Here is a 14,909-nt window from a genome sequence, read left to right on the forward strand (position 1 = left end):
GGTATATTTGTTTTCTTGTTCGTATTATTCCTCTCCCCCTTCCTAAAAACCTATTTATTTTGTTGCTGGGACAGATGATAACATCTTATTGTACTTCAGTAAAAAGCTGATTTTTCTAAATGCAAATATGTTTCTTTCTAGGTACTGTCAGTAAGTTTTTGTTTTATTTATTTTGCGATCTTATCTTTTTCATCTTAGGAAACATAGAGAACTTGGTATGAAAATAGCAAAATATTAAAGAACTAAAATGCATCCTGGCCAATCAGTTGGCTTTTGCCTTTAAAGAAAATTTGTTTTTAAATACAGTAGTTTAAATACTTCCAAAACTTTTTCCAATTTCTTCTCTCAAAAGCTAACTATTCACTGTCACTGAACATCTGTACATTTTTTTGAACAATTTAAATTTTTTAGGAGGGTGGCGGGAACTCACTCTTCCATGGTTATGTATGTTTACAAGCAATCTTGTGAATTGACTTCAATTCTGAGTTTGGATATGCATGGAACTTCCCAGAATAAAATACATTTACTTACTTTGTAAATACACTTCACCATTGTGAATACATAAATCCTTAGATTACCATGAACCGATGAAAGTACAAAACTTGACATTTACAATAATTAAAAATGAATTATGCCACTATATAGATTTACGTAATAAATGCAAATGCTTCTTACTTTTGTAACTGTTGGTTTATGTGGCTGTTGTTTTTGGTCTTACAGTTGCATATTTCATGTTTTTAGGGATGGAGAAAAGCCAAAGAACCCAATGGTCGAGCTGTTTTATGGACGATTTCTAGCAGTGGGTGTGCTTGAAGGTATGCATGAACTAGAAAAGATGTCAGTTGATACATTTTTAAACATATGTCTAGTTAAATGAACTGTATAATTGCACACATTTCTAAATGATACCGTACTCCACTTTACATCTTTAAAAGATGTACCATAACCTAAGTTTCCTATAAGCCACGCAGCCGCATGGCCCCGGAGCAGCCTATCAAGGGCTGCGCAAGCACTCAGAGCTGCGGTGGGGAGAGGCATCTCTCCTCCAGGCCCAGATCTACTGTGGCGGGGAGAGGCGCCTCTCCTCTGCCTCAGCCCTGGAGGTGTCGCAGCTGGGCAGAGACGGGGAGAGATGCTCTCCCCCAGCCCCGGAGCTGGTGCGGCAAGGGAGGGGGCGCCTTTGCCCCTGCCTCGGAGCTGCCGGGAAGAGGCATCTCTCCCCTGGCTGCTGCGGGGAGAGAGGGCTGGGGGGAATTCTCTCTCTCTCTCTCTCTGCCCTGGCCCCGGGGCAGCCTGCAGTCCAAACCCCTCATTCCCGGCCCCACCCCAGAGCCCGCACCCACAGCTGGAGCCCTCACCACTCTGTACCCCAACCCTCTGCCCCAGTCCTGAGCCACCTCCTGCACCATGAACCCCTCATCCTTGGCCCCACCCCAGAGCCCGCACCCCCAGCCAGAGCCTGCATCCCAACCCTCTGCCCCAGCCCTGAGCCCCCTCCCACACACCGAACCCCTCGGCCCCACTCCCACCACACATCACCTCCATATTGGTGACATAACAAAATTTGTTCTGCACATGCATGGGAAAAATGAGAAGGAACATTGACCCCAATGTGACCATTTTTTTCCTAGAAAAAGCAAGGACATGGATAGTGGGTTTTTATTTATTTATTTATTTATTTATTACTAATGTTAGGAAGATTTGATAATTTCCAGTAGAGTTGAATGTGTGTTCAGGTGCAGCACAATTTAGGTAGAGTTGAGTGTAAACACTCATGAGAACTGGCAAATATTTCCTACTAGGCTACAGAAAATCCTGTTCCAGCATGCGTTTGCAAGTGAGCTTGTTCTCTCTCTATGGAATGTGTAACAGTTTAAAATTTGTAATACTTTGAAGATTATGATGTTCCACTTCTACAGAAATCACTCTGAAAAACATTTCAACCAAATTTCAAGTGACTTCCAGTTATGTCTTTACCTGGAACATCTTCCCTCTTGTGCCTCTCTCTGCTTCATTCTTTCTTCAAATCTATCCTACAGACTCATTACCTTGAGCTAACATTCCAACTCCTATCTGCACTCGCACACACACACTCATGTTTTCCACATCGGAACATGGCAAGGTTACAAAACCAAAGGAGTAGAAGAAAAGAAATGGGTCATAAATCATGACTCTTGTAATGACTGACATAAAGTATGCCAAAATAAAATTCTTTTCTCCCTTTGTGGTGTTACCCGTTATTACTCTCCCTGTCTCCTTAGCTGGAAGTCTTTACAGATTTGTATAAATTACTGTAGCATTCTCAGGGCAGAAGTTCTAGTAGTCCCATTGACTCTGGGACTATGCAGGTAAGTAAGAACTATTGAATTAGAGTTTCCTGGGTCAGGCCTGTACTTTTCACCTGTAAATGCTATGCACATCGGGAGTGCTATATCAATAATAAGTAAAACTAGTTGTTAAAGTAACATAAGTGTAGGAGCTAAAATATTTAGTAGATTTTAGTGGTTGAGGAGCAAAATAGTCAGTCATTTTAATATTTCATCCAAATCATTTCCCCTCCAAAGTAATTTATTTTCATGCATCTGATTGATATATATATATATATATATATATATATATATATATATATATATATATATATATATATATATATATATATAAATAAATAAAAATATAAATATAAATATAATCTGGAACAAGCAAACATAGTACCTATCTTTGTTCCCCCTTTTAAGGAAGACTTGATGAATTATGCACCAGTCAGCCTAACTTTGAAACCTGGAAAGATACTGGAACAAATTATTAAACAATCAGTTTCTAAGCACGTAGAGAATAATAGGGTTATAAGGAATAGCCAGCGTGTATTTGTCAAGAACAAATCATGCCAAACCAACCTAATTTCTTTCTCTGACAGGTTTACTGGCCTCTAGTGGATAGGAGGAAAGCAGTAGATGTGATATCTTGATTTTAGTAAGGCTCTTGACCCAGTCTTACATGACATTCTCATAAGCAAACTAGGGAAACGTGTTTTAGATGAATTACAAGTTGGGTGCACAACTGGTTGAAAGACCATATTCAAAGAGTAGTTATCAACTGCTTGCTGTCAAACTGGGAGGTTGCATCTAATGGAGTCCCACAGGGGGTCAGTCCTGGGTCTGATACTGTTCAGCATTTTCATTAATGACTTGGGTAATGGAGTGGGGAGTAGTGCAAATTTTATAGGCATATCACATTCTAGGGTGCAATCCAGACAGTGAGGGGTTGTGTCACCACCTGTCCTTCAACCTTGGGTGCCTCACAGTGCTTTGCTGCTGTAACTCCCAAACTGGGCCCCTTACAAACAGCCAGAGAGCATGCAGGTCACACTGAGTGTGTGTGTATAGCTGCAGCCTGCCAGTGACTTCTGTCACACACTGTCTTTCACCAGCCTTGATTACCATTTGCAGGGTGACCCCAACACACTCCCAATTCCAGATACCTCTCCCCCTACCCCAAATGGGTGTTCTCCAGTATCCAGCCCTCTCCAGTTATTAGAGGTCCATTGGCCCTGTAAGAGGTCAATGTACAACAGTTTACTACTTTGGTTGGAGTTACCAGACAATTCAGTTTAAACACAAAACTGGATTACCTTTGATTTTAAAGAATAAAACAAGTTTATTTAACAACAAAGAGAGATTTTTAAGTGGGTACAAGAATAAGGTATTAAAGTCAGAAATGTTTGCAAGAGAAATAAAGATAAAACACTTCATAGTAACTAAAATTTAACAAACTAGAGTGTTCAAGGTGACATTCTTACCAAATGTTTCCTGCAACAGGTCAGAACCCCTCCCAAAATCCAAAGGCTGTTTTTTCTGTCTTCTCACATGAAATAGTGAGATAGAGATAGGATACTTAGGGTGTTTTTGCCTCTCCCTTTTATAGTCCTGTCACCCTTTGAAATGCGTTTTCATGAGGGTTACCCCTAGATAAAGTTCCTTCAAGCTATGAGGATGGAGACTTGGGGTCTCATGGTGAAAGAGGTTCTATGGTGTTTGTTAAAATGAAAATCAATCTATTTCTGCCCCCTTTTGCTGCCAAAGAATGGCCATTTGACCAGTTATTGCTAATCAACTTTGACCCTTGGCTAGATGCGTCAGCATGTCTTTTGTCTTCAAGAAACTGGTTTACCTAGTCCCCAGACGTGTCTGGTAAACACATTTGTCATAACTTCAGCTTATGTTCATAACTTACATATAATGTTTCTACATGTGTTTCAGCATGATATTATTGACCAGCAAGCTATTAGTTTTCAAATGATAGTTTACAATGCATATTTTGTACAAAGACTATGACAGTGGTGTGTTGGGTGTGAATACAGGGATGCATTGTTTGCAAATGACACCAAGCTGGGAGGGGTTGCAGGCACTTTGGAGGACAGGATTAGAATTCAAAATGATCTTGAAAAATTAGACAGTTGGTCTGCAGTCAGCAAGATGAAATTCAATAAAGAGAAGTGCAAAGTACTTCACTTAGGAAAGATAAATCAAATGCACAACTACAAATTGGAGAATAACTGGCTAGGCAGTAGTGCTGCTGAAAAGTATCTAGGGGTTATAGCAGATCACAAGTTTAATATGAGTCAACAATGTGGTGCAGCTGCAGAAAAGACTAATATAATTCTGGGGTATATTAACAGAAATATCATATGTAAGATGCAGGGGGTAATTGTGCTGCTCTCCTCAGTGCTGGCAAGCTCTCAGCAGTCTCTAGTTCTGGGTGCCAAACTTTAGGAACAATGTGGACAAATTGGGGAGAGTCCAGAGGGGAGCAACAAAAATGATGATAGGTTTAGAAAATCTGACCTATGAAGAAAGATTTAAAAAGCTGGGCTTGTTTAGTCTTCTGAAAAGAGGATCGAGGGAGTCCCTGATACCATTTTACAAATATGTTAAAGGATGCAATAAAGAGGACGGTGATCAGTTGTTCTCCATGTTTACTGAAGGGAAGACAAAAAAGTAATGGGCTTACTCTGCAGCAAGAGAGATTTAGGTGAGGTATTAGGAAAAACTTTCTAACTGTAAGGGTGGTTAAGCTCTGGAATAGTCCTTCAAGGGAGAGTGTGGACTCCTCGTCATAGGAGGTTTTTAACAAGTTAGGCAAACACCTGTCAGGGAGGGTCTAGGTTTACTTGGTCCTGCCTCAGCACAGGAGGCTGGACTTGATGACCTCTCAAGGTCCCTTCCAGCCATATGTTTTTGATTCTCTGATTCTAACATATGACTGACTAGAAGCTTAAATGATAAATGTTTATGCATAAAATCTTAATTGTTAATACCTCTCTCCTGCCAAGGTAAGAAATTTGAAAACACAGAAATGTTCGGCCAGTACCCACTCCAGGTTAATGGCTTTAAAGATCTGCATGAGTGCCTAGAAGCTGCCATGATTGAAGGGGAGATTGAATCTTTACATTCAGAAAATTCTGGAAAGTCTGGCCAGGAGGTGAGTTACATGTTTGGTTCCTGTAGGGGCTAATAGTGCCTCTTTATGATAATGTAAATAAAGAGCAAGATTATTAACCAAGAGTGCAGATCCCCACACAGCACTGTGCTGGTGATCACGCAGGCTGCTGCTGTAGTGGTGTAAGCCTATCCTAAATCATGCCTGTGTAGTATGCATTGTGTGTGTAAGGGGTGCAAATGGCTACTGCTCACCCGACAGATCAAATAAAAGGAGTCAATTCAGCATCGGGCTCTGGAGAAGTGTACGCTGATGCAAAAAACTGCTGAGTCTGCTTACATAGTGCAGCCCTGAGTGAGCATTGTGTCTCCGGTGTGACTGGAGATGTCCCACTGCTGAGTTATGGGTCCACCTTATTCTTTCTGAGAGGGTATTGAGGGTCACATGACTATTTTTTGCATGGGCTGTCCTGCTTTTGCTTGAACACAGTTGCCTGGGTAGACATAGTGGTGAAGGTGGCACAGGCTGTAACAGTGCTCATTTGCATAACCCCTCACTGTCATGGTTGACTCGATCTTCATTTGCATTTTGAACCACTGTGTCCTAGAGAGCGCACACAGGCTAAGCTGTGCTGGGTTCCTTCTGACTATATAGGCAGTGAATTTGGGTGCCTTACTATTTGCTTCTGCAGATTTTAAGCTCCTGCATGACCTAATGAGCTGGCATTTTGCAGGTAACAATTTTGGTCTGAATTTAACGTACAGATGACACAAATGTACAATGTTGTTCATAGTACAATTATAGAATGGTGGATTTTGCCAGGTATAATTGGCATTTTTTTCTTCTGACAACTTATCCCCTTCAGAAGAGTCTAATACACTACATAATAACTGCATATCTATCTAGTCTGGGACTAGCCTGTTTGCAATATGTTAATAGAACTTAACTCTGACCTAAGATTTAAAAAAAAAAAAAAAAAAAAAAAAAAAAAAGACAAAAGTCTTTTTGGGGTGGGCTGGATTATTTAGAAATTTATTTTTTATTTGAATAAATTAGGATGTAAATGTACAATATGTATGCAAAAGTTAGAAGGGGATGAGATGATTCTTTTTTCGCATCCTCCCATAATGGTTAAGCCACATTCTCTCAGTTTATGTATTTTCACTATCCTGTCACACCTATCTCAAGAATGTGAAATCCTTCCTAAAAGGATTGTGTTGTCTCCTTAGTTCAGATGTCCTTCCTTTCATGTAAATGTTACAATAACAAAATGTTACTTCCTTTAAAGTGATGTCAAAATATACATTAGCTTTTAATTACAAAGCATAATAAAAGCATCCTCCAATTTGTAGCTGTAATTTCCAATTTGCTAACACTGACAAAAGTTTTAAAATTTCTCCTGCACTAATTCCTTTTATTGTCAGCTGCTGTTTGTTTTACGTTTGCCTACCGACCCCACATTCGTACTGCTTTTTCAGATGACATTTTCTATTTGTTTTATTTTTTTATTATGGTCACCTGCACAAATACAACTTCAGCATAAATTCAATTTTTTTACGATAAGGCTGTAGGGTAACACCTTTCCTGAAGCAAACACACAAAGAAAGACTTCGCTCATGTATCTCAGTGCAGTATGAAGCACAATTTTTTTATGAAAGTCCGTGCTTTTTGTATGTTGTGAACACGGTGGACACGACACCATAAAAATTGTGTATACACGCACATGCGCATGCACACACAATTGAAATGGAGCAGTTAATTATAATGTGTTAGATACAAATTGCAGGGTTCAGTGGTTTTTGGAACCTACTATATGAATGTTGACAAATTGTAGAAAACAGAGAAGAATGGCCATGTGCTGTTCTAGATTGCCCATCTTTACATGTTGTAAAGTTAAGACACTGTATTTTAATAAACCTGGCTTCTATTTCTATATGAAGGCAAAAGCAAAAACAGTCATGCAGCATATTATAAAGAATTGTTGACAGTGGTACAACCAGAAAGAAAATATATAAGTCCCAGCAAAGAAAAATATTGCTGCACAATTACCAATCTAAGATGACATCAGATGTACAGTAAATTAGTCATATTACCTATGGAAGGTATTAAATATTTAAAATGAGTATATTGGTAATTTGTTTTGGAAATAGACAACAAATCTTTAAGGTGTTGGAAATATTGCAGAAGGCTGAATTTCTCATAGCTTTAACAAAGGATATACCACTTCAGAAAGAAACCTCAGGTTGCCATTTGTCCCAATTGGTGATGTAAGGAAACAAAACTTGGCAGCCATAAGAGCCTGGAAGGTAACTAAACGTATGTGGTTACAAACACTGGCGATCCATATCTACTCTCAAAGTGACCGACTTTCTGCCAGGTTTTAATTCTGTACTAAACTGCTGGGGTGTGAAAGATACTGAGAACTCTTGATTACCTGGGTTGAACACACAAGGTAAACCTGTTGGTAACAATTGGGCTCTAATGATCTGAAGTTTGAATAGAAACAGTCAGTCTTCTTTAAACTAAAGATGAAAGGTGGGGCAACCATACAAAGTTGACACGGATCCATTGTCGAAATCTTTTTTTTTACCCACAGTGTTGGAAGCATTATTGTAACCGTATGACCAAACAATTGCAGTATGGTTGAAAAGAATTTACTGTGTGCTTCTTTTGTTTTTTTTCTTCAGCATTGGTTCACTGAACTTCCTCCTGTCTTAACTTTTGAGCTCTCAAGATTTGAGTTTAATCAGGCTTTGGGAAGGCCAGAGAAGATCCACAACAAATTAGAATTTCCTCCAATTTTATATCTGGACAGGTACGTTATAATGTATTCAGCAGAATCTTAAAGTGCGATTAAATCACATGGAATTGGTTAAACTGCCAGTTCTTCTTATGATGGGTTAACTCATGGTAATCCTAGAACTGGAAGGGACCTCAAGAGGTCATCTAGTCCAGTCCCCGGCACTCGTGGCAGGACTAATTATCTAGACCAGTGGTGGGCAACCTGCGGCCCCTCAGGGTAATCCACTGGCGGGCCGCCAGGCAGTTTGTTTACATTGACTGTCCACTGGCTGACGCTTCCCGCAGCTCCCATCGGCCGGGAATGGCAAACCATGGCCACTGGGAGCTGCGGGCGGCCGTGCCTGTGGACAGTCAATGTAAACACTGTCTTGCGGCCTGCCAGCGGATTACCCTGATGGGCCGCAGGTTGCCCACCACTGATCTAGACCATTCCTGACAGGTGTTTGTCTAACCCGCTCTTAAATATTTCCAATGATGGAGATTCCACAACCTCCCTAGGCAATTTATTCCAGTGCTTAACCACCCTGACAGTTCAGAAGTTTTTCCTAATGTCCAACCTAAACCTCCCTTGCTGCAATTTAAGCCCATTGTAATGTTACACTGTAGAGAGAATAGCTTAATTGTTAATGGTTTGTAATGATCATTTTAGTAGGTTCGTGTAAATGACAAAAATTGTAAGTATGCTGCTATTTATATTACTGAAACACTCTATACTACAGCTTTTGACCCAGTTTATAACTAGTTAGTTAAATGGTTAATCTGAACAGTGTTATCCCATAGTGTTGCAAATATTCTTTCCCTGGTGTTGAAGACGTGCACGTGGAATACATTACTGCACAGACTGTTAAGCCACGTAGGGGCACTTGAGGGTTATGTCCACACTGCCAAAAAAAAAAAAAAAAAGGGTGCTGTACTAGTTTAGAGTGCAGGGTGAAACACTGTTTGCTGCTGCTGATGTGGTGTAAACTGACCATGTGTTTGTGAGGACAGACCATTTTTACGAGTCAGAAGAGTTGCTGTGTGGACACAACTTAAAACTATGCTTCTTGTAACTATCAAAAAGCATGTTGAGAAGTAGTTATGATATTATTTGTATTTGTTGTGTTGACCGAGTTTTAGAGCTCGGGAAACTAGACTTTTCTAAAAGTTTTATAATGCCATATATGATGCCAAAGATTAGCATAAGCTTGTATTTTGTAGAAGTAATTCAACTCAAAACGAAATTAATTAAAAATATACTTCTGATGAATAGTGGACAAACAAATGTAAATGTCTTAGGCCTGGTTTACACTTAAGTTAGGTGGATATAGGCTCTTAAGGCTGTGAAAAATTCATACTCTTGAATGCTGTGGTTAATCCAACTGGACCCCCTCCGGTGAGCACATGGTTAGGCTGATGCAAGAATTGTTCTGTTGACCTAGCTACCATTGCTCAAAGAGTTAAATTAACTACATAGATGGAAAAAACCCTTCTGATCGTGTAGGAAGTGTCTACACTATGGTGCTGCAGCAGTGTAGCTGCAACACTGAAGCTATGCTGTTGTAGTGCCCGTGGTGTAGACATGGCCTTATAATCAGTCTCTTCTGTTATACGTGTTTTTTAATGCATCGTAAGTGGAAGAAAAATGATTTTAGTGACTCAAACTTAGTTGTTGATCGTGAATGTGTATGACAGTTTAATAGAGTTCAGTGTCAGTTTTGAAATGCAGCCGGGTGACTCCTTGTCTACCATTTTGTTTTCACAGATACATGCACAAAAACAGAGAAATTACAAGAATTAAACGGGATGAGATCAAAAGACTTAAAGAGTTTCTCACAGTGTTACAGCAGAGATTAGAACGGTACTATAGATAATTTTTCTAAACATAAGGGCAAGTGACATTGAATTGTAGGCTGTACAGAGCAGAATAATTCATTGTCTTTTATATTTAAATAAGCGTTCCGAAGTTTCTCTTAGACCTTTTTTTCCATTCCACTTGCAACTTCTGTGGAATGTTTATTTAAGCAAAATAATTAAATGCATGGAATTTATTATGTCAGGTTTATTTTACTTGTAGTCTGCCAAAAATTCCATTTTGTATGAGTGTCATGATATTTATACATTTCTATGGTTAACAGATATTTAAGCTATGGTTCTGGTCCTAAACGATTCCCCCTGGTAGATGTCCTACAGTATGCATTGGAGTTTGCATCAAGTAAACCTGTCTGCACTTCTCCGATTGATGATATTGATGCTAGTGCTCCCCTTAGTGGTACTGTAACAACACAGACAATTCCAAGGTAAAAACGAGATCTCATTTGTGTGTGTTCTGTGTTTAGCATTTCTGGTTTTAGGTGTTTATTTTTAGGCGAATTATGGATCACTTTTAAGGACTGAAGTTTGTCTCCAGTATGAGGAAGGACCAGGAGGAGGCAGAGATGAGTGCTTTTACAATATATATATATATATATATATATATATATATATATATATATATATATATATATATATATATATATATTTATTTGTCCAATAATGGTAAAAGTGAGCCCTCTTAAAAGCCAGAGCTCCTAACTAACATGGGAAGTTCTAGGATTTGCTGCTCCTCCTCATGAATATTTTTCAGTAATACAAAAATGCTATCTATATCTGGAGTATTTTTGTTATGTATTTATAAAAAACTATTCTCTAATTTTGTTTTGGTGGAGATTTGTCAATTTTAAACTAAAACAAGAAGCCATATTGCTGTGTGTTGTGAATTATTTCTAAGAAAAATTTATCTTACTGTCACAAAATTGTATCACTATGAGCTCATCTGTTCTCTGTTAATATAATGTCTGATTCTAGTTATAAAACTGAAACTTTCCTAAAAAAAACGGAATCGTTATAAGTAGTTTGAGTGACAATTGCAATTCTAAAATGAGTACAAGATTTTATAGGTGTATAAATTATACATCATTGGAAAAATATATGATCAGAATCCTAGAATTTTGCACATGCATGTGTTGAATGGCTCCAAGTGTTGCTTTAATCCAGCAATGATCTGCATTTCTAAATCTCAATCATATGCTATCTGCTCTTCTTGTGCTTCACTACTTAAATTGCTGTTTGACCATGTTAAACTCATTCGCAAAGATTTTGCTTTTATGTTTTACGTAAGTGTTGAAATACCATGCCGACACAGGTCAAATTCTGCCCTTATTTCCACCCCATTGAAGTAAATGGAGTTGAGAGATTTGTAGATTAGGATCGAACACGGCAATATGAACACTGTGACAATGAATCGGTGCTTTCATGCCAACTGATTCATTGGGATAGTAGGTCCTAATCCAGCAAAGCAACTAAAGACTTGAGTAACTTGTGAGTATCCCTGCTGAAGTAAATGGATCAAAAGTTTTCTTTTAAAAAGTGCTGAAGTGCTTTGCTGGTACTGCTGTGATCATCATGAATATAGAAACTTCCTATTAATAAAACAGATGACAGACTCCAGCAAGAGAACACTGTTTGCCTGAATTACACTACAAAAAGTGCTTTGCTGTTTAAAATTGTGCTGTGTACTGAGTTCATTTTGTGAGATGTGAGTATTGTGACTTTTAGGCCCATATGTTAAAACATTAAAAACACACAGCAGATTAGCGTAACGTCAGCTATACGTATTCCGTGAGTTCTCCACGTGACAATATACGCCAGTCGATCTCAGATAACCTTCATAGCAAAACACTTACCTGTTTACTTGGGATTATGCCTCAGGAGGTTAACAAATTTGGGCTCTGTCATATGTACAAATCTGGAAACTAGGCATAAGCTTTTTAGCTGACGCCAAAATGGGAAGGCACAAGGGCAAAAGTGATCTCTGGGGCTGTGTATAAACTTGGTGGTTTTTTGATTTCCCACCATTGCTACCATTGGGGATAGTAATAGTTACTCCTGGTGGAATTCTGTGCCAAAAAATTCAAAATTCTGTGCACAACATTTTAAAATTCTACATTATTTTGCATATTTTACTTTTCAAAATAACACAATATAATCACGCCAGTTTCAATTATTTTGGTAATTTATTTCAAAATACTTGTCAGCACATATATCTGTAACAATACACACAACAAAAAAGGTTCAGGAAATGTTCTTTGACAAATGGATTCCTTACTAGGCATATTAATACAGAACTTTGAGTAATAATTCATTTAAACTACAATACCGAACTGTATTTCCCACCCCTCTCAGAAGCAGTGCAAAGCCTTGGGGAAGTCGGGGGTAACAGAGGAGCTGAGGGAGAGGGAAATAATGGCTAGGCAGGAGCCTGGGAGTGAACCTGGAGGGTTGTTGGATATGGGTGGGAGAAGTGTGGAACAGTTTTTGGGGTCTTTTTGCATGGGAGGGATTGTTAGGGAGTTGGGGAGCTTCCCCCAGGCAGACCCTGGCTGACCCCTAGCTTCTCCCATTCAGTCAGGCACATGTTCCCCATCCCCATGTGTCCCTGCACTCCCATTCAGCCACCCCTCTCTCATCCTATCCTTATGTGGCCCTCACACCCATTGCCATTCAGCCCCTGGCTCAATGCTATCACCCCACTAGCTCCTGTACCCCTTCCCCAGTCTGTCCCCCCCACTAGCCCTTCTGAACCCCAGTCTGTGATCCCCAGCAACCCTGTGTGCCCTGTTCTGTCCATCCTCCCATATTTTATACCTCCTCGCCTGGTCCCATGGGCAGGGTGCTGTGAGGAAAGCAGCCCTCCCCCTCTGCTGGCTGCCCTCTCTTCTGGTACCACAGCAGCCCTTGCTGGGCGAAAGGTATAATTGCAGCGTCTCCCTGGCAGAGTGTATTATTAGAAGGGGAGGGGGGAGAATCTGCAGGGAACATGAATTCTTCGTGTGTGCAGTAGTGCTGTGGCTGTGTTAACGCAGATGTTTACCCTTCTCAGAGGAGCTGTAAAATGCCATTAGCTTGCGCTCACTGGAGCTCCCATTGTTGCTAGCACTGCTGGATTAATACTAGCTTAGCAATGGTGGAAAACTGAAGAAAAAGTCTACTGTGGACAAGGTGTAAGGAAACCGGTACTTAAACTTGAAATTTGTGGTATTAACTTGCATTAGGAAAAAATTGCCTTGATGAAACCATATATATATAGTGTTTCCTCTTTGAGATGAGCAGCACATGCTTTGAACCACTTTGATTAGTTAAGCAATTTTGTAATACTATGCAGAAGTTCTGATCAGTTTTGATAAAGTAAACTCTGGCTTGAAAGGTTTAATTGTGATTGTCTCTCTTGTCATTGTGGTTGCCACATGGCATACTACGAAGATATAAGTCGTCACATGGTGACTCCATTTTGTATTTAAAATACTCTCTCTGGACTGTGTTGCTTTAACTTGATAACTGTTAGCTTTAAAGTGTTTAAAATTGCCCAGATTAAAAAACAAAAATGATTAGGGATTGGTTGGTTTATATTTCAGCTCCAAGTGTCTGTGAAGTCAATTTATGTAGTTTATAGCTTGTGTATTGGAAGTTTGAAGTCTCATTTCATATTTTAAATAAATACAGCACAACAGAGCAACAGGGGCCTTCATCATCAGAGATACCAAGCACATCACCTGTACAAAGATCAGTAATACACAAACCATTCACACAGTCCCGAATTCCTCCAGACCTGCCAATGCATCCAGCACCAAGACACATCACGGAAGAAGAGCTTTCAGTGTTAGAAGGCTGTTTACATCGTTGGAGGACTGAAGTAGAAAATGACACAAGAGGTACTGAGAGAAAGTAGGAACTACTGTTGCTTTTGAAAAGGGTTACTGAAAATGTTTTGGTTCTGGAGGAAGAAAATCAGTGTGTTTGACTTCAATAATTTTTCACAATTCTTACTGGATTTACATTTGGAAAAAAATCTAGTACTAACAAAAATGTCAGTCTGTCTCAGATGGTAAAGCATTCACCTCTAGCCCCAAACCTTGCCTTTTCACATTGGAGTTGGGCTTGTACCCTATGCAGGCATTGTTGTGCTGTGTGATATGGAGGCCGGGGGAGAGGAAGAGAAGTGGTACTTGCATTGGTAGATTTTTCCATCCTTGTCCTGTAGCTGTCAGTGTGACAGGCAGTTTAAGGAGTTATGCCAGATTGTGACTGGCCCTTTTGTGGATGCACAACCTGGGCTCTTTTGGGAGAGTGCAGTGAGCTTCTTTGCCAGAGCTACTTACATTTGCAGGGCCTTTGTTTGGGAGAGTGCATGGACTGCTCCCTTGGTGTGGGGCATAAGGAAGGGCACTAACTGTTCAAATAAGGACAGGAACAAAGTAGAGCCACTTTCTTGCCCATAGAGAGTACCTGGTATCTTGTGGGGAGCAGGCTGCATTGTCCCTGGGATTGTGGCATTTGCATTCAGGCCTGAGAAACTTCAGTGTCTGGCATGTGAGTGGTTAACATCAATTTTTAAATAAGATTAGGACTGTTTATCCTTATTTGAGCCTTCAAGTTGGAAAAAGTGAAGATGTAGCATATTGTAGAAGCATATAGATAACTCATAGTGGTGGCATAGAAGGATATGACTTTTTTTTCCCCCCTTATTCCCTTAGACTTGCAGGAAAGCATATCTAGAATACATCGGACAATTGAATTGATGTACTCTGACAAATCAATGGTCCAGGTAAGTAAGATGTCCACATGAGATAATCAAAAAATAGATCATTTTAATC

The 14,909-nt window shown here is 39.6% G+C and overlaps 1 protein-coding gene across 1 annotated transcript in view; it reads left to right on the forward strand.

Annotated features, from left to right (window-relative positions):
• The window catches only part of USP25 (ubiquitin specific peptidase 25), a 143,783-nt gene that overhangs the window by 86,013 nt on the left and 42,861 nt on the right, over window positions 1-14,909 (forward strand). Inside the window, exons 9-15 of the mRNA XM_065417106.1 lie at window positions 742-815; window positions 5,330-5,478; window positions 8,124-8,251; window positions 9,983-10,078; window positions 10,356-10,517; window positions 13,759-13,967; window positions 14,790-14,860. Coding sequence (XP_065273178.1) covers window positions 742-815; window positions 5,330-5,478; window positions 8,124-8,251; window positions 9,983-10,078; window positions 10,356-10,517; window positions 13,759-13,967; window positions 14,790-14,860 — 889 coding nt within the window. The remainder of the gene's footprint in view (window positions 1-741; window positions 816-5,329; window positions 5,479-8,123; window positions 8,252-9,982; window positions 10,079-10,355; window positions 10,518-13,758; window positions 13,968-14,789; window positions 14,861-14,909) is intronic.

The sequence above is a fragment of the Emys orbicularis genome, chromosome 1 (assembly GCF_028017835.1).
Source record: "Emys orbicularis isolate rEmyOrb1 chromosome 1, rEmyOrb1.hap1, whole genome shotgun sequence".
Classification (NCBI taxonomy): Eukaryota; Metazoa; Chordata; order Testudines; family Emydidae; genus Emys; species Emys orbicularis.